At 49.5% G+C, this 18,733-nt stretch overlaps 1 protein-coding gene across 1 annotated transcript; it reads left to right on the top strand.

Moving 5' to 3' along the window:
* The first annotated feature begins 2,171 nt into the window (after positions 1-2,171).
* On the top strand, positions 2,172-7,669 carry Foxa1 (forkhead box A1). Its single transcript, XM_036206611.1, has 2 exons — positions 2,172-2,623; positions 4,948-7,669. Exons 1-2 carry the CDS (start codon positions 2,552-2,554, stop codon positions 6,274-6,276), a joined length of 1,401 nt encoding a protein of 466 aa, XP_036062504.1. The 5' UTR covers positions 2,172-2,551; the 3' UTR covers positions 6,277-7,669.
* Positions 7,670-18,733: the final 11,064 nt, after the last annotated feature.

The raw sequence follows: 18,733 nt of genomic DNA, 5'->3' as shown, positions 1-18,733 counted from the left end.
CCCCTTCCACGTGACAGGGTACCGCCCCATCCCCCCAAGGCATCAGCTTTTTATGCACTATATAAAGCCTTTACTAAGTTGTTACTAGCCACAGGAAATGTAAGTCATGCTAGGTGTTGTAGAAGAGCCAAGAAGGCATCAGAGAACCCAGTCATGAAGGAACAAGGAAGCTTCCTGGCCCTGGAAGTCCCCAGGACCGGACTGAGGAAGCCCAGCATCCGCGTGCTTTACAAACGCAGGTCTTGCTGCTGGTGGGAACTCTCCACAAAAGAATTACTTTCTGACACACATCCGTAGGTACATTTACACAACTGTGGGGGGGCCTTCCAGTCACAGGCTACACTAGGAGAAGGTTGCCTGCTCTGCTGAGTTCTAGGTAGATTCGATTTCACTCTCATGCCTTTGCTTATAACGTGATGTCTACACACACACACACACACACACACACACACACACACACTTTTTGTTCAAGAAGGAATTGTAATCCAATGCTTTTATCTTTTTTATTTCCTTAACTACACATCTTCACCTTCCCTGCTCCCCTGCTGATTTAAAAGATTTGTTTGGTTCAAGGATTTAACGTGATTCTCTTGCCAGATTTCAAGGAAGAAAGATTTAAAAGAACAAAGCACGGGGTGGTGGGGGGTGGGTATCTATTTGGAAGACAAGTAAAAACGCATTCCTTCAAATGAGATTAATTACCTTTTAAAAAAAACTTGGCAAAACAAGAATATTTTAGTGTCTTGATCACTTTAGAGTTTATTTAATTGCTTCTAAAGGCAATCTAGCAAATCTACAGCCTGGCACAACACACGGAGGACCACACAGTCACATTCACTTAGAAACGCACTCGGTACACAAACACATTCAGTCAGTCCCGCAGCTTCTCCGAACCTAGCACAAACAGTCGACCCAATCGAATCTCTTTGATTAGTCTCTTTCCGCGGGACAAGAGGACAAGCCACTACCTAGAAAGAACTGGTAGGAGGCAAAAAGACTTTGAGTGGGGGAGCATTTTCCACAGTCGTCCAGGACCTTTTGAAAGCCTGAGATCCTAGCCCTCTCCTCCAGGTTAGAGACCGGGCACTACTGTGGGCTGACTCTAGCTAGCTTCAGCCTGGCACCTCCTTTAGCATGGCAGATGCGTTCCAGCACCCCAAGCCCTTACGCTCCCACTTTACGCCGGTGTTTAGGGAGACGTCCCCTCCCCCTGACCTTTCTCTATCAGAAACCAGACGGTCGCCTCCAGCTCGGTCCCGGAGGCTGAAGAAGGGGGGGTTGGAGGAGGAGCCCGGCCGAGAGAGGCAGGCCCTATCACACAAACATCTGCTCCCAGTTTCTTCCTCTTTCTGATCGCTGCAGATGACAAGGGGAGTGGAGTGGACTGAGGCGGAAAAAAAAAAAAGTTATGTCATAAAAATATAAAACGGTGCTGTGACTCACCTGCTCTTAGCCGCAGGTACGAGTTTCGTGGCAGCGCCTCCGTTCTGCTAGCCAGGAGCCCAGGTCGGCCTAACGTCACCTGCTCGGCTGACTCAGATGACTGGGTTTCTAGTGACGAGGCAAAAGTGGGGCTTTTTCCCCCCCGTACAAGCCCGAAGCCTGGGAAGTGAGGGGGGTGCGGACGTATCTCAGGGTTGAACTTTGGGTCAAGAATCGGGGTGGGGGAGCCAAGGATCCCAGGGACCGAGAACCGAGTCGCAGTCAGGTCCAGAGGGTTAGTGAGCGCCTCTGGGAGGGAACTCGGGGTCATTCAGCGAGCATGGCCCCCGCGCTGGGGATCTGACGCCAGCGCCCGGGTCCTTCTCCTGCAGCACTGCTTGGGTCTAGAGCCCTGGCCTGTCCCCCAGGCACCGCCTATTTTCCTTTCTTTTTTTTTTTTTTTTTTTTCCTTTTCCAAAGGGGACACACACACACACACACACACACACACACACACACACACACACACACCCCACCCGCCCCATTTTCCTCTTTCCCTAGCCTCGGGGCTTAAACCAATTACACTGCTTTGTAAACAAAGTGAGGGCCAGGTTTGGGGGGGGGGGGGGGAGGGGGCTGGCGGGAGGGGCGCGGGGGGCGTGCGGCGCTGGCGCGGCGGGGCGGGAGGCGCGGCGGCCGGACTGGCGGGCGGCCGCCTCGCAGGTGCACCTCGGGCTTTGTAGGTGCGAGCGTCTTTGTGCGGCGGACAAATGGGGAGAGGACGAGGAGGTGGGCACTCCAGCGACGTAAGATCCACATCAGCTCAACTGCACTCGCTGCGCACAGGCCGCCCGCTCACTTCCCGCGGAGGCGCTGCCGGGCGCCGCGCTTCGCGGCCGCCTCCCGTCCCCGGCGCTGCCCCCTCCCGCCGCGCCGCCGCCGCTGCCGCCGCTGCGCACGCCGCGCCCCGCAGCGCCGGGCTTCCTCCTCGCTGGGGTGGCGCTGGGCCCTCGAGCGCACCGGTGACCGCGGCGGCTCCGCGCCCCTCCTCCCCCGCCGCCGCGCGCAGCGCACCCGCCCGTCGCTCGGCACTGGGTTGGATGGTCGCGTCGGTCGGGGTGGCTCCAGGATGTTAGGGACTGTGAAGATGGAAGGGCATGAGAGCAGCGACTGGAACAGCTACTACGCGGACACGCAGGAGGTGAGAGGCGGGGAGGCGGCGGCGCGTCCCCAGAGTCGGTGTCCGGGGAGACCCTGGCGAGGTGGGCTCCCGCGGGGACGAGGGCGAGCGGGCCGGGGGCGGCTCGTCCAAGGCGCGGCTTCCAGAGTGGACCCTCCCCCCCGCCCCGCGCCCGCCCGGCTTCCCTGCCAGCCCGCTGCCGGCTGGGTGCTGGCGCTTGAAGCGAGCGGAGAGTCTTAGGAAACTCTGGGCTTTGAAAACACCCGCTCCGGGAAGCATTTGCCTTTGCCCCGCGGAGAGCGGGAGCCGGAGCCTGGCCCCGGGAGCCCCGGGGTGGCCGGCGGGCTCCGGCCGGAGTTAAAAGCAACTCCGAGAGTTGGTGTTCGCTTACTGGGCGGCCTCTCGGTCCCGCCACTTAATTCGCCAACGTCTTTGGATAAAAATGATCTGTCGCGGAAGTTTGGCTTCTTCATGACGAATGATTTCTAAATTTTATGAAAGTTATTCTTCAAAAGCCCCGTTTGTAGGAAAGTATGACCGTTCCTCTCTAGAACCGCTGGGTGGCGCTAGCGCGAACCGAATCATTTTCCAGAACTCAGGGCCAAGAACCTGTTTCTCTTCATTGTCCCCTTGGTGGCACGTTCACGGGGTTTATTTTACATTGTGCACAAAAGCATTGCAAGGAAAGTCAGGTACAGGCAGGGCCGCTGCCTGTTAAAAGTACTTTTCTAGAAACAGTTGCCGATTACCTCCAAAAGTTTAATTACCGTTATCAAAAACTCTTACTGAGAAAGCCTCCCGCGATCTTGGGGAGAGAGCTAGAAAATAAACCCCAAAGTAAAAAGTACTTTAAGATCTGTACAGAATCTGAAAACCCTTTCATGACAATTTATTTATTCGTCTCTGTGTTTATTTGGGAACCATACTTTTTGGGGTTTAAGTCTATCCATCTCTTAGGTTTTCAGAGGGAGTTACATTTGCTGATGAACATAAATTTAAGAACATCAATACTGTGTGTTAGATTACTAGATACGCAGTTATTTCAGGGCTCTGTATTTCCTAACCATCTAGTTATTCTCTGGATTGCTAATGACGAGGATGCCATTTGCTGATGATTTTAATAGGAGCTCAGGCCACTTTCAGGGGTTTAATTTTGACGCAGTCACCTCGGCCAACTAGAGAAGATCCCTGGGAAAGAGCTTTCTCACATCTCAAAGCTGGGAGTTAGGAAACAGAATAGCATTGAGAGAAAGTAACCAGAGTTTGACTTGGAAATTTAAAATTATCCCAAACTACTCATGTACTTTCAAAGCCCGGGCTTTGATATGAGCGGCAGCAAGTATCAGTTATAGGGTGTGTGTGTGTGTGTGTGTGTGTGTGTGTGTGTGTGTGTGTGTGTAAATTGTGTCACCAAATATTTCATGGTTAGAGGACTGCACACAGGTAACAGAATTAATGCAAGGGTTTTTAGTAGCTCCCAGAGGTGTACATGTAGTCACGTTAAAGTTAAATATAGGCACCGCCTTGTCCCGCTGAACACCTTATTTTTAATTTTATTTTTTCCAGAATTTTATTTAACTTGTGTGTTTTCTTCTTTTAATATATTACCATTGTTACAAGAGGTGGGAAAGCATTGCTTCTAAATGTAATAACAGAAAGCTAGCTTTTGGCACCAACTCCTAAGACAAAGCCAGTTTCTGGGAGATGAGTAATTGGGATAGAGGATCATATGGGAATATAGGCGATTTACTCCACAGATGAGAGTTTAACAGCAGCCAGCCCAGTGCCTGCTGCTGTGCCGCCAGAGGTGCCTGCTCGACCTCAGCAGTGTGGGCGCCTAGCTGGTGCCCCGTCTGATCATCCAGCAGGCCCGTGTGGAACCTACATCACCGTGGGGGAGAAGTGTAGGAGCTCAGACATAAATTCTATTTTCTATTTCCTGAGTTTCAAAACTGGTTTGGCCCAAAGGCAGTGTGTCTAGGCTGGTCTGGGGGTGAATACTTTGGGTACAGCCTACCGTGGATGAAATCGAAGGGGGACCTAGGAAGCCAACCCCTGATCCAGGCATGTAAGGCGATTACACATCTTCCCGGGGACATATTTTCTGTGAGCACTAATCTTTCCTGCCTGCAGCGCTAGGATTTTCGCCCCCTGCGGTGTAAGCCATCTTTGCGTAGGGAGGGACGGGCGCCGAATAGTGAACAGTTTGCCCTGGCTAGGTAGTTCCCGGGCTTTGCAGAAATGCTGTTCACTCGCCCCCAGGGCTTGCCCCTGGCCAGCCAAACTCCGGGGCACACTACTAACCCCGCCCTTCGGGGCCTCTTCCCTGGCTGTCTCCGCTCCAGGCCTACTCTTCTGTCCCGGTCAGCAACATGAACTCCGGCCTGGGCTCCATGAACTCCATGAACACTTACATGACCATGAACACCATGACCACGAGCGGCAACATGACACCGGCTTCCTTCAACATGTCCTACGCCAACCCGGGCCTCGGGGCCGGCCTGAGTCCCGGTGCTGTGGCCGGTATGCCCGGGGGCTCTGCAGGAGCCATGAACAGCATGACGGCAGGCGTCACGGCCATGGGCGCAGCGCTGAGCCCGGGAGGCATGGGCTCCATGGGCGCGCAGCCCGCTGCCTCTATGAACGGCCTGGGCCCCTACGCGGCCGCCATGAACCCGTGCATGAGCCCCATGGCGTACGCGCCGTCCAACCTGGGCCGCAGCCGCGCTGGGGGCGGCGGCGACGCCAAGACGTTCAAGCGCAGCTACCCGCACGCCAAGCCGCCCTACTCCTACATCTCGCTCATCACCATGGCCATCCAGCAGGCGCCCAGCAAGATGCTCACGCTGAGCGAGATCTACCAGTGGATCATGGACCTCTTCCCCTATTACCGTCAAAACCAGCAGCGCTGGCAGAACTCCATCCGCCACTCGCTGTCTTTCAACGACTGTTTCGTCAAGGTGGCCCGGTCCCCGGACAAGCCGGGCAAGGGCTCCTACTGGACGCTGCACCCGGACTCTGGCAACATGTTCGAGAACGGCTGCTACCTGCGCCGTCAAAAGCGCTTCAAGTGTGAGAAGCAGCCGGGGGCCGGAGGCGGGAGCGGGGGCGGAGGCTCCAAGGGTGGCCCCGAAAGCCGCAAGGACCCCTCCGGCGCAGGGAACCCCTCCGAGTCGCCCCTTCACCGGGGTGTGCACGGGAAGGCTAGCCAGCTAGAGGGCGCGCCGGCCCCCGGGCCCGCCGCCAGCCCCCAGACTCTGGACCACAGCGGAGCCCCGGCGACAGGGGGCGCTTCGGAGTTGAAGTCTCCAGCCTCTTCCTCTGCGCCCCCCATAAGCTCCGGGCCAGGGGCGCTGGCATCGGTACCCCCCTCTCACCCGGCGCACGGCCTGGCACCCCACGAATCGCAGCTGCACCTGAAAGGGGACCCCCACTACTCTTTTAACCACCCGTTCTCCATCAACAACCTCATGTCCTCCTCCGAGCAGCAGCACAAGCTGGACTTCAAGGCCTACGAGCAGGCACTGCAGTACTCTACCTATGGCGCCACCTTGCCCGCCAGCCTGCCTCTGGGCAGCGCCTCGGTGGCCACGAGGAGCCCCATCGAGCCCTCAGCACTGGAGCCGGCCTACTACCAAGGTGTGTATTCCAGACCCGTGCTAAATACTTCCTAGCTCCCAGGACTCGGGGTTTGTCTGCATGGCCGACCTGGTAGCAGGAGAGAAAAAAACAAAAAACAAAAAACAAAAAAACAGCAAACAAAACCACACACACCAAACCAACCACATAATAAAATCCCAACTATTTTTTATTTTTCGTGCACACTTTTCCCCAGTGCAAAGGACTGTTACTTTATTATTGTATTCAACACTCGTTATGTGTATTATGACAAAAACAACCGACTCCATACCAACCAATTTTTTTTCCCCTGCGAAAGTGTAATGACCCATAAATGTATATATAGAAAAATTTTCCTCCTTCCTAGCCCTCTCGTCCTTTCGCTCTCTCCCCTGTGGACACAGTCTAGTCTGTGCAGGGCTTATTTAAAAAAGAAAATGGTCAAGTCTGTAAACTGTTTGTTTGTGCTTTTTTGTTTTTGTTGTTTGTTTTTGTTGTAGCTGCTCCTCCTTACCTAGGCCCACCACACGAGTTTACAGGTCTGTGGCAATACTCTTAACTCAGTAACCATGGAAATGGAAAAGACGTAAACAGACAGCAGGGGTTCTTGAGAATGCTGGAAGACAGACAGTACTGCCATCACGCAGCAGCGAGGTATAAGCAGGGTCCACACATCAGAGCCATCTGTGTTCAGCTTGCATTTCTGATGCACTCAGCGAAGGGATGTCTTTAAATGAAATAGATTGTCTGTGGACTTAGTCATGCTCACACATGAAGACCTCCGCCCACTTTTGCATAACATGTAGAGGTAATAGGTAGGTGATAGACATACTACATTTTCAAACATTGCCTGACCGAGTTATAAGGATCCCCTCCACACTTGTCCTCTCTACCCACCTACGACCCTGAGAACCAGTCCCCCCCAACTCTGTTCCTGGCTCTGCGGAGTGCCACGGTCCTGTCATTCTGAGGTCACATGTATAAAATTAGCTTTTGTGTATGTATACCATTTAAAGGATTTTTTTCCCCAGGGGAAAAAAAAGGAAGTATCATGTTATTGAGGAGAGAGAAGTTATAAGAAATGCATTTCAGAATTTTGTCCGACGTTCCCAAATGCCAACTGTGGCCGCTTCGGTTGTTACATCCAGTGTTAATGCACTTTCATAGTTGGACGTGGCGTCAGTTCCAGACAAACGGGTTCATTATCATCTCTCTTTGCTTTCTCAATGTTAATTTATTGCATGGTTTATTCTTTTTCTTTACAGCTGAAATTGCTTTAATTGGTGGTTAAAATGACAAATTTAAAAATGTTAATTTTTATCCATGTGATTGTAATTAAGATATTTTGATTTAAATAACAAGAATAATATGAGATTTTAATCTGTGGAATATGTTCCCGATCATTTGCAGTTAAGGAATTTAAATAAATCAGATGTTAACCACAAAGAATTTCTGTCATTTTTCCTTCACTTAAAATCCAAAATAGGCCTTTAATTAAAATCCAAAATTCTGAATAGGGTATTTTTCAGATTCTGGAACTTAATATAAAAGACAAACAGGGATATAATCTAAAATAAAATGGTTTCATCTACAGCTTAAATGAATGTATAACTAGTAAAATGGAGTGAAAGAAATTCAGTTAAAGTGGGTAGATAACCTGACACTATTCCAAGAACTGAGATTTTGAAAATTCTTTATTCCCAGTAATGTTTACTTCAGTTTTTGTGGGGGGATGGGGCGTGGGGTTTTCAAGCCTTCTGTGTGTCTCTTTTTAAGTTTTTTTTTCCTCGTTTGAAATTAAATTATTAATCCCCTATTTTTTTCTAACTCGAGAAGTATCTGAATGAGGAAAAAATAGCAGCGGTGGCTGCTAAAATTAAGTTATCTACCACAGGCTCTGAACCCTCCCATTAAAAGAGAAACAAAACTCAGCTACCGCGGTCGGTTTGGAGGGTGGGGAGGAGAGCAGTTAATTCATTCCTGCGGGGAAGCTTTGTGAGTGTTTCAGGGTAGCTGCTGCTGTTTTGTGTTTTGTGAAGATATTTTTAAAATATTGTTTCTAAGAACTTAAACCTGATGATTTGTTTGCCTTGTAAGAAGCTTTGAAATGCAACTTCACACCCCGTAGTTGCTTGAGATCACAAAATCATTAATCTCCTTTGATAGTAGGCTCACTTTCCAGTCCACCTATTTCTTTGTAAGGCTTGTTCGGATTGACACCAACAATAAACAGCGCCAGCCCAAGCCGAGGCTGGCCTGCCTGAGCTCTTGTGTGTGAACTCCATCCTCACCAGGGCTTGAACTTGGACAGCCTTTGCTTTGATCGCTGCCCTCCGCAGTACAGACCAGATAAAAAGAGCCGTGCCAGTCGCTCAATTATCGCGTAATTACCTCCCCAGATGAGAGAAGGGGTGCCACGTAGCACTTGAGAAAAATCCAGAAATCCCCGCTCTGCTCTCTGCTCGTAATGAAAGGAGGGGGGAAGAGAAATTGCTGGCGGCAGTAGTTTCAAAACTGAGTTCGAAGTCCTTTAAAGGACCATCAAGCATACCCACCCCCAAAGACGCAAAGGCTCATCAACAGTTACACGCATAACGGGTAAACAAATGCAGGCGGGCACATTCAAACTCTAATGTAAAACAAAACGCGTGGTCTTCGGCCTGCGCCTTTCTCATGCTGCCCTGAAACCAAGTCTGACTTTTTGTGCAGTCCCTTCCTCCCCCAGGTTTGTGTCGGCCTCCGTTCTTGCTTCTTGACTCTCCGCAGGGTTTTCTGGGTTTGCAGGGACGGGGCGCCTGTGGTCCAGGCCGCTCGAGTGACGGGGGATGCGGGATGCATGCGGGAATGGAGAGCCGCGGCTCGGGCTAGGCTCAGAGGATCCTGCGGGCGGTGCTCCTGTCCCGTGGGCTGCTCACCCGCTTCTACGTCTACGCTCCCTGCCACCGCGGGACCACGCGCGCCTCTGGACGCAGGCGGGCTGGGGGCCCCGGGACAGATGGTTGCTGGGGACGAGGGGGCCGAGCGGACCTCGCAAGCATCCCGAGGTGACAAATGCAGTTAGTTCTTCATTGTTTGGGCATTTTCCCCTCCTACGAATAAATCTTCTCTTGAGCCACAGACCTAAAAGTCAACAAAGGAGGCCGGGCGCCGGGTCTCGGGCCCACCCCGCGGCCAGCCTGGCCGAGCCGCTCCCGCTGCGTAATCCCTTCCTCGGAAACCCGAACACACAAACGCCGGCTCGCCGACCAGGGTGCCGCGCCCGGGCCAGGAAGAAAACATCTGTGCTTCCAGGGGCGCGCAGGGACCCTCCCGAGACCGTCGCCTGCCAGCGACCTCGGCATCCTCCGCCTCTGTCCCGCTTCGGTCCCCGGGCCCCTGATTTCTCCACCGATGCTCCGGTGGCCTGAAAGGGGTCGTACAGGGTGCGGTCCACTCCCGGAGCCCAGATTTTAGGAATTGTGCTCGGTGTGGGGGAGGGGCCGGAAGCGGGGGTGGCAAAGAAGGAAAAAGCTTCCAACTGACCCCAGTGGAAAGCTCCAGGGGCCCTCTGATCCCTCCAGCAGGCCGCGGAGCAAACAGTGGCGCAGAACAGCGTTTGGGGAGAGAGAGCGTGCACAGCGTCAGTGATTACTTTTCACCTCGTGTTAGGAAGATCAACTCCGAAACCTTTTATTTATTTATTTTTTAACGCGATTGAGAAAAATAAAACAAAAAAGAGCCCGAGATAGATAAGGAAGGTCTGTCTATTCAGAGAAACTGAACAACTCTGAAGTGTTCCCAAGCAGACGGCCGTTCAAGCCGAGTTCTGGGAGATCGGCTGGGACCACCTTAAATCTCAAAGACAAAATTCAGTTTCTATTGTCCCTCGGTGGCCCTTTGCTCTGCAGAATAGACTCAGGGGAATAATATGCGATGAAAATGAGCCTATGCTAGTGAAGTTCTTAACTTATATTCTCTTTTTTTCAGAAGGCGGATTTCACTGAAACTGTTAAACATTTTTCCTTGACTTTAACCGTTTTGAATGAGACACTACAGAAGAGAATATGCCAGGAATGACACAATTATAAAATTCCGTTGTTTTGTCATTTAAAATATTGATCTTAGTTCTATGAAAATGCTTATTAAGTTTCTTTACAAAAAAAAAAAAAACCTGCCGTGATCAATAGAAATTCTTCCTTGCAGACGAAAGTAGGAGACCTGTAGCCCAAATTAATTAACCTTTCCTCAAGATCAATTGGTTTTCTGTTGATTTAGCAGTAATATCATAGAGCATTTAGCTATAATGTATTTTAATGTGACACTTCAATATGTCAAGAAGAAAAAAACCTCATTAAAAAATAAAATTGCTTGAGTCGTGTAGTATGTATTTAATAAAGTTTTTAAAATTATCTTTAAAATTAACTGCCTGAATTGTGGCTCTGTTTCGCAACTAAATGCAGCTAAGAGAATGCCTTCTCGATTCGAGATAATTGGGTGCAAAAAGATTATTATAAGCCACCCTGACATAAATAGGTAATCAAATTATGCTGAAATTTAGGTATAAAAATTACCCAAATTGAAAGAGTAATTAAACCTCAAAAGGGTCTCGTGAGACTAAGGATGCAAGGGCGAAGTAGCACAACATCCCTAGAATCGATCTGCTGCGGGGAGCGGAGGTTTTTAAAAAGTAGCTACGTTAGCAAGTTTTATTTCTACCTATGGTTACTATTTCGTGTGTCTAAACACATCCAACAACGGATTTCTTTAAAGCGTTGCCTTCCAAATTGTTAAGTTTGGGACGTAATGGGTTCCATTGGGGATTCTCTTTTTTTTATCTCCCAGGCCAGCTCCATTCACTAAACTTTGCACAGCTGGGGTTGCAAGCCCTCACCCCCGCCCCCTATTCTCCGGCCCTTTTAGGAAGCATTCTGGGACCGGAGAACACCTAAGAAGTTCCGTTGTCACCTGTAAAACACTTAAAAACCTGTCGGGGAGCGGGGGGGGCAGTTCGTTCCTACTGCCTTTCTCCCTCACATCTCCAAACACGACACGGTGGCCGCGATTCTTACACACCACTTCAAGAGTGTGCAGCGCTCACTTTCCCTCTGCAGCCCCCAGAGCCCAGGCTCACAGATGCCACCTCAGGACACTTGGGAGTTCTCTAAAACTCTAGTCAGCTTGGAATTCCGAAACAGGATACTGACACTGTCCCTTAAAATCCGGGAAGTTTGAAAGGGCTGTTCTGTGCTCTGGACTTTAGAACCCAGGTGAGATGCTAGTCTGTTGAAATCCGGCTCAGAACCCGGCCAGGGACACCCGGGCAAACCCGATTCAAAGTTCTGCTGGGGAGGTCGCCTTCTGCTTTCCCAGAGTGCTCTTAGGGATTACACCTCAGGTGCTCCCAGGCCCCGAAGCTCAGAGAAACCACCTGGAAACCACCCCTCCACTCCAAGGCGTTGTGGGCATGGGGGGGGGGGGCGGTAGGCAACAATGAATTAACCGGAATCCTCCTAGGCAATTGTCCCCTCTCCTCTGAAGTTGCTTCTCTAATCTCGTCCCCAAGCTAAGATTTTCTTTCTTTCTTTTTTTCTTTCTTTCCCTTTCTCTGACCCCAAGGAGTTGCTTTTAAAACATCAACTTAATAGAAAAAGTGTAAGGGTCTCTGTGGAGTTTTGTTTCGTTTATAGATGTAATTTTAAGAGTCCTTTTCGCACGAGGGAGGACTTCCCAACACTAATTGTCTCTGCACTGACTAGGTGTCTGGGACGTTTAGGGGGACGTTTGTCAAGCTCTGGGTTCCACCTGGGACTTTGAGCTTCGTTCCTGGGAGGCCAGCTATGAATTCCTACCCCAGCGCCTGCCCTGCCCTGTCCTCCTAAGTTTGCTTCAGGTGGAGGCCGATCCGCCGGCTTGGTCTGCACAGAGCAGTGAAGTGGGCCGGGCATGGTCCAGGTTTCCTGGCCTCTCCCTGGAGTCACAAGGCCTTCTGCCGACACGCGCTTCCTTTGTGCTAGGCCTGGCTAATATATTAATGGGGCGGATAACCCGGATCCTTTGGGGAGAGGGAGGAGGTCCGCGATGGGGAGGGCCCTGAAAGGAGCCGCAGGGTTACCGTGGCCAACTCTGCGACCAAAGAGTTGTTCGGTGGAGGTCTGGGGTGGAAGGGTGAGCGCATGGGTCCAGGTGGAGCAAGTTCCCTTCGGAGCAATGAAAATAAATGGCCACAACAAGTTTTTTTTTTTTGTTTTTGTTTTTTTAACAAAAGGTGACCCCAGTGCCCTGGATGCGTGAGACATTTGCAGCCCGCACACTCCTGGGGCGAGAGCGTCTGCCCGGAACGCCACTGGGTGCAGGGCGTGCATCCCCAGTCCCCCGTGGGAAACCCTCAGCCGTCCCTTTTTAAGGTGCACGCTTTCTCATTCCGACTGGAGTTCGGGGTTCAGGAAGAATGACTCCAATCAGCCGGGCCTGCCGCCCTCACTGAGACTCAGAAGGGTGGGTGGGTCTGTCCCCTAAAAGTTACCTACTCTCCCGGAACCCCTCTGCCACCTCCCCACCAATTCCGTGGGAGGCACTAGGGTCTCAGCCCTGGGCAGGCCCCAGGATCCCCGCCTCTGGGTGCTGGCCTTGGGTCCAGCCCCAAGCCCTGAGCCTCCTTCCCGCCAGGCCCACGGTCCCGCCCGCCAGACGGTGCCCGGGTGCCCTGAGACATATGCTGCCCGCAGGCCGTGCAGCCCGACGTGGTGCTCATTGCTGAGATGGTTCTCAGCCCATCAAAAGCCCGGGCTTTCTTGAGCCTTATGGGCCGCGAGGTGAACAACAATGCCCGGGCCCCTTCACTTCAAAAGCAGCGATCAGGGGAAAGGCTCCCCCAGAGAATTTTTTTTCTTCTTCTCCTCAGCCTTTCATTTCTAGTTTAAAAAAAAAAAAAGGCACCAGCAACTCCAGGGCCCGGGCAAGCCTAATGCCCTTTGATGGGGATTGAATTCATTATCTCCAATAACACAATTGTGCTTGGCCAACGAAAAGAGCAAAGCAGGGCTCTAGCCCGCCCGAGGGGCCCGACCAGGCGGGGCGGGACAGTCAAGCGCGCTCCGAGGGACCCGCACTGGGGCGCGGTCCCACCCCGCCAGTCCAGGCTGCGGCACCCCGGGGCGGGGTCGGGGCTCGGCGACGCTGCAGGACCCAGGGCGGGCAGAGGTGGGGCGGGCCCCGCAGCGCTGTGTTGACTCGGCTTCTTGTCGGCCTCCCGAGGCCACCAGCCAGCTCCAGGCATCCGGGGAGCGCCGGGCAGGGGGCCGCCCAGTGGCTCTGGCTCCAAGCACCCAGCTCCCGTGGTCCTGACCGCGCCCCTCCACCCCAGAGCCCTGAGCACGCAGCCAGCCCTCCAGGCACTCTACTGAGGATCTCCCCATTGGCTTCCACGCTAGCCATCCCGGAAAGGACGCCCTGGCTGCTGGGCGGGGTGGCTGAACTCTGTGTCCCGCAGTAGACTGGAAAAGTCTGGGTTTTCTGCAAGCACTACCTCCCTGGGGCATTGCCCACAACCTGTGCAGGTGCCTGCTACTCCAAGGTTCCACTGCGGTCCCTGCTCCCTTCGTCCCTCTCCACCGCTGGTTTGCTTTTTTGAAGTTAAAACAGGCATCATCAATTACTGGCCTGGCTGAGTGTGTGTGTAAGTGTGTGTGTGTGTGTGTGTGTGTGTGTGTGTGTGTGTGTGTGTGTGTGAGAGAGAGAGAGAGAGAGAGAGAGACAGAGAGAGAGAGACAGAGAGAGAGACAGAGAGACAGAGACAGAGAGACAGAGACAGAGAGAGGCAGAGAGAGAGACAGAGACACTGACTTTGAATCCCTGTCAAAGATAATGACATCGTTTGGTTAGCTTGGTGTCTAAAATACTAGTTGTGGTCATGGCTGAGCTTCCAACAGGAACCATTCTCCCAGTTGGGGACATGAGTTGAAGTTTTAATTCAGTTAGATAAAGAATAATTAAAAACAGAATACAAGGTGCTTTCAAGCAATAATACTTTGTGGTGCAGATGGGTCATTTCTCACCAATTAATCATGGCTATCTCAACCTTCAAGCAAACCACATCGAATAAAAGTGCTGAGGAGTGTTTATGAGATCTTTACATCTTCAGGCCAGTACCCACAGCAAGGAAGCAGGAAACACAGATCTGCCGGTTTGGGGTAAACTTTAAAAAGTGTGTCAGATTGAAGGCTTCCACCTAGGTATCAGTCTCATCAGGAGACACCAGGCTTCTGTTGTTTAATTGCTTTCCACATGGAGAAACCTACATCAATATATTTTTGGGAACCTCATACTACCCTTCAGCTTTTAGGTCTAACCGCTTGGATGGAGAAGAGAAGAATAAAATTTCATTGTTGTAGATAAAACTGAAAAGAAGCCAGTTTCTCCTTTCTTTTCTTTTGGTCCCCATAGAGCATATTACAACTCTTAAAACATTTAAACTCTTAAAACTATATTAAAACATTAACTCTTGTGGAGTGCAGTCTTTATACTTTTCATTTACTTGAAAAATAAGCAAAGTATCTACCTTGACCATGTTCTGTGTATTTAATGAAGAAGCATATGGAAAATTCTCTCTCCAGCTCATGAGCCTTCCCATTCAGCTTTCCTAGGGTGTGGATTACAAGTACACACTGTACACCTAGCTTAAGTTCTGTTTTCTACCTGAGTTTTAAACTCCAGATATTAGAGGTTATAAAGAAAAAGTGACTTCTGGACACTTACCCTCCTTTTTATTAACTTATTAAAGCTAGGTTTGAATCCTGGTGATGGGCTCATTTGCATGTAGTGAAGATGACCCCTTCAATCACCTTTAAGAAACTGTCTTTGCAACATAGAGTGAAGGTTTAATCTTTGCCTTGAGTCCTGGCATATATTTTGCACATGTGGGAGACTGCTGTGCTCCTCTCCACAGAAGCTACAGGACAGCTCTGTGGTTTTCCCACATAAACAATTTGTCTAGTGCCAGTGCACACATCCAGGATTATGTGATTTCAGGTGAGCTAGCCATCACAGGATGGAAGAATTACTAAACAAAAGATATTCCAATTTCTTTGGCCATGGATTAGGCTGGGAGAAGACAAAACATTTCAGTAAAGATGAGAATTTAGTCTTATGGAAAGTGCAGCCCCAAAGCACACTCCAGCCTGGAAAAAACAAAATCAACCAATTATGTGGTATAGATACAGTAACAGAAAAAAAAAAAAAAAAAAAGGCATTCTGTCTTCAGTTCACTCATCCTGTAAGGTCACTTCCGCAGAATGTTTGCAAAGCTGATCTAAATGGCCAGGATGGATGCCTCGCACCTCTTGAGTTTATGTGTGTGATTAAGCAGCTCACATTTATGGTGTAGAACATTTTTGCTGGTTGATTCCCACCCCTCCTTCATATTAAAGAGAAATTGGCTGATGTTTCACATGTGCCTCTTTTGAGTGTTCATTTTTAATGTCTCAAACTTGTTTCAGGCTCCTGAAAGCTTATCTCCAGCTACTTATCCAGAGAATTGAAATGCACTTTCTTTAGTACCCACCTAAGGAGACACCCATGAGGTAGACAAGCATGGGTTCCCATTCTTTGTACTGACAGAAGTAAAATGAAGTAAAATTTCAAATTCCTTCAAATAGCAACAATATTCAATAATATGTTCAACAATAAGAGATGCGGTCCCTTTATGAGTTAAACCACCCAAAGCTAGGTCATGCAGCCTATATACTTTTAAGAGAATGTTTGTATTAACCACCATTGGATGTCTGTCCTTTCTTCCTACTCTCTCTCTCTCTCTCTTTCTTTTTTCCTTCCTTCCCTCCTTCCTTTCTTCTCTCTCTGTGTGTCTCTGTCTCTCTGTCTCTATCTCTCTTTCTCCCTCTCTCTCTTTCTGTCTCCCTCTGCCTTTGTCTGTCTCTTTCTCTCTGATGTAGTGGCTTCTTAGTTATAAGAAGTAAATGTAGAAGCCACTCAGAGCACTGATTCATTTAGGAGAAATATTGTCTTTTGTGCTGGATACATTTCACAGTATTTGCTACTATGGTTCAGAAACACACATGGCTTCTCAGACATAGTTTTATACAATAAGTAATTTAAGGCAGTCCTTTAGTTCTTCAGAGGATAAGACTTCTGCATATGGAAGCTGGAGCTGGAAAGATATACTATGACCTGGAGTCCTAGACTCAGAACTGGACTTTAGGTCCCCAACAAATGGAAAGACTCACTTCTCTGCATAGTGGTAACCAATGGGCCATAGCAGACCAGGGATTAACTCCTCAGGCTACACCTGACTCTTGAGTTGCAACATCTCTGCTGAGTCAGGCCAGTAGAGAGGCAATGTTTATTTCATCTAACAAATAGCTCACAACGATAGTGATAGCCATAACAACCCTAGACTAAGTTGTAGAGGAAATTAGAAATACCAAGAAATGATCTCCATTACATTCTGTTCACCTAGTTCATCCTATATAGCAGAATAGGTGAAAGATTAAATTGAAATTACAGTCAAAGTGAAAGGTTGTGAGGCCTCTGATGACTCAAAGGACAGCATTAAGAAGCTGTAGAATAATATATAGGAATGCAAAGATACTAGCTTCCTCGAGGTGGCTGCTGAGTCCTAAGAGGGGCCAGTCCTACCCAGTTCTTGATTACACCATGTAACGGGAACCCTGAAGCACTATTAAATTCCCTGTATGCCAACCACAATTTTAAAGATATTTTTAAAGCCTTCTAAGATAAAGTAAGGTAACCCAACTTCTCCAGCCATTAGCATCTGTATTCGATATATATTTTAAGGTATTGTGTTTTTGAGATGAGGTCTCACTATATGGCTCAGGCTGTCCTCAAACCCAGAATTCTCCCACCTTGCACATACAAGTACTGGGATTCTAGACACGTATCCCCACGTCTAACTTCACTTAAACAGATGGTTTGTGTAATAACCTGAGCTTTTAAGAGTAAGACAACTTGGGGCTGGAGAAGGCTCAGGAATAAAGAGCACTTGTTCTTGAAGAAGACCAGGGTTTGGGTCCTAGCACCCACATGGTACACAAATATACATACAGGCAAACACTAAAACATATAAAAATATTTTTAAGAAAGAGAAAGCACAACGTGACTTTGATGGAGTAGAACAGAGTCCTCTCTTTAGGGTACCCTCAGCAACAGAGACGAGAACTGGGCATTAGCAAAGCATCCCTTGAGATACAGGCAGCCCAGTGCCTCGACATATAAGAACCGTTGAACTTTATGATGCTCTTCTCAGCTACACTCATGATTTGGTAAATTGGATTTGTAAAAAGGGGTATCAAACAGCGATTACTGTATTGTTATAAAAAATAATGAAGTATTTTTAAGCTCAGGAGTAACTTTTTTTAAAAAAGGAACAGAGCATGGAGAACGGTGAGGGTCAGAAAGAGGAGGCCCCCCGAGCAAGAAAGTCCCACAGCAAAGATGTCAGAAGGTATTCAGGCCCCAACAGCCTCCTAGGCCAGGGGACAGACCCAGGGAATGAAAGATGGTACAGAAGCAAATTAGTGGTGGGGGGAGCTAGCTAGTCAGTGTGTTGAGGAAGGGCCTGGTGGCAGCGTGAAAAGATTTGGTGGTGTCGTCATAGCAACCGGCTCAGCCCTGCTCCCCCTGAAGCCCATTCAGCTCTGAGCTGCCGGAACACGTTTTTAATTAAAGCGTATAAAAGTTGTTTTGTAAGGACTTCTCCTCATCCGATAGATTTCAAAATGGTTAATCAGGCTTCATCTCCTTTTGATGCTCCAAGAGCATGGGCTATGGCAGGCACAGAAGCTGCTGCTGCTGCTGCTGCTGCTGTTGTTGTTGTTGCTGCTGCTGCTGCTGCTGAGTGAGTGAGTTGTCACACCTAGTGCCAGGAATGAGCCAAGTATCTAGCAATTTAGACACATGCAAACAGAATTCCAGAAGACGGGGGAGCCCACTTTTTTTCTGGTGGTGAATGGGACTGTTGATTTTCTTTGCTCTGGCTATGGAAGGATTCTGTCTTCCAGATGGGAATTGTCCCTTACTGATGGTCTATTTAGCTCTGGGAAATGGCCTTTTTTTCCCTCTGAGAGATGCAGTTCAAAAGCCAAAATAAGGTTAAAATTATTTGTATTAAGTAATATTTAACCCAGCATAAGTATTCCAAGAAAAAGATTTGCTTGCACCACCCATAATGGCGACACACTCCATTTTTTCAGAGATTAAAAGGATGCCCCTGGCCTGAATCCTTGGCAAATTCCTGACACACAGTGAAAGTGACACTTTGTAAGTTAGTACAGTGGGTGACTTAGAAGAAGACAGCATCTTTTGTGGAGCCACCAGACAAGGTCTTAGGGATACAAACCTTTGGTTAGGATACCGTTTCTCACTTCACTGATAAAAGGATGATTTCACCTGTGGTCTGCCCTCCAGTTTCTGTGTTTGAACTTGCTATTTCTACTTCAATACAAGCTCCATAAAATCTGGGTGGAGGAGTCCTGTCTCCTCTCTAGGGGCAACTCATCCATC

Source organism: Onychomys torridus, chromosome 14 (genome assembly GCF_903995425.1).
Source record: "Onychomys torridus chromosome 14, mOncTor1.1, whole genome shotgun sequence".
Taxonomy (NCBI): domain Eukaryota; kingdom Metazoa; phylum Chordata; class Mammalia; order Rodentia; family Cricetidae; genus Onychomys; species Onychomys torridus.
This window is presented reverse-complemented; position numbering and strand designations above follow the sequence as displayed.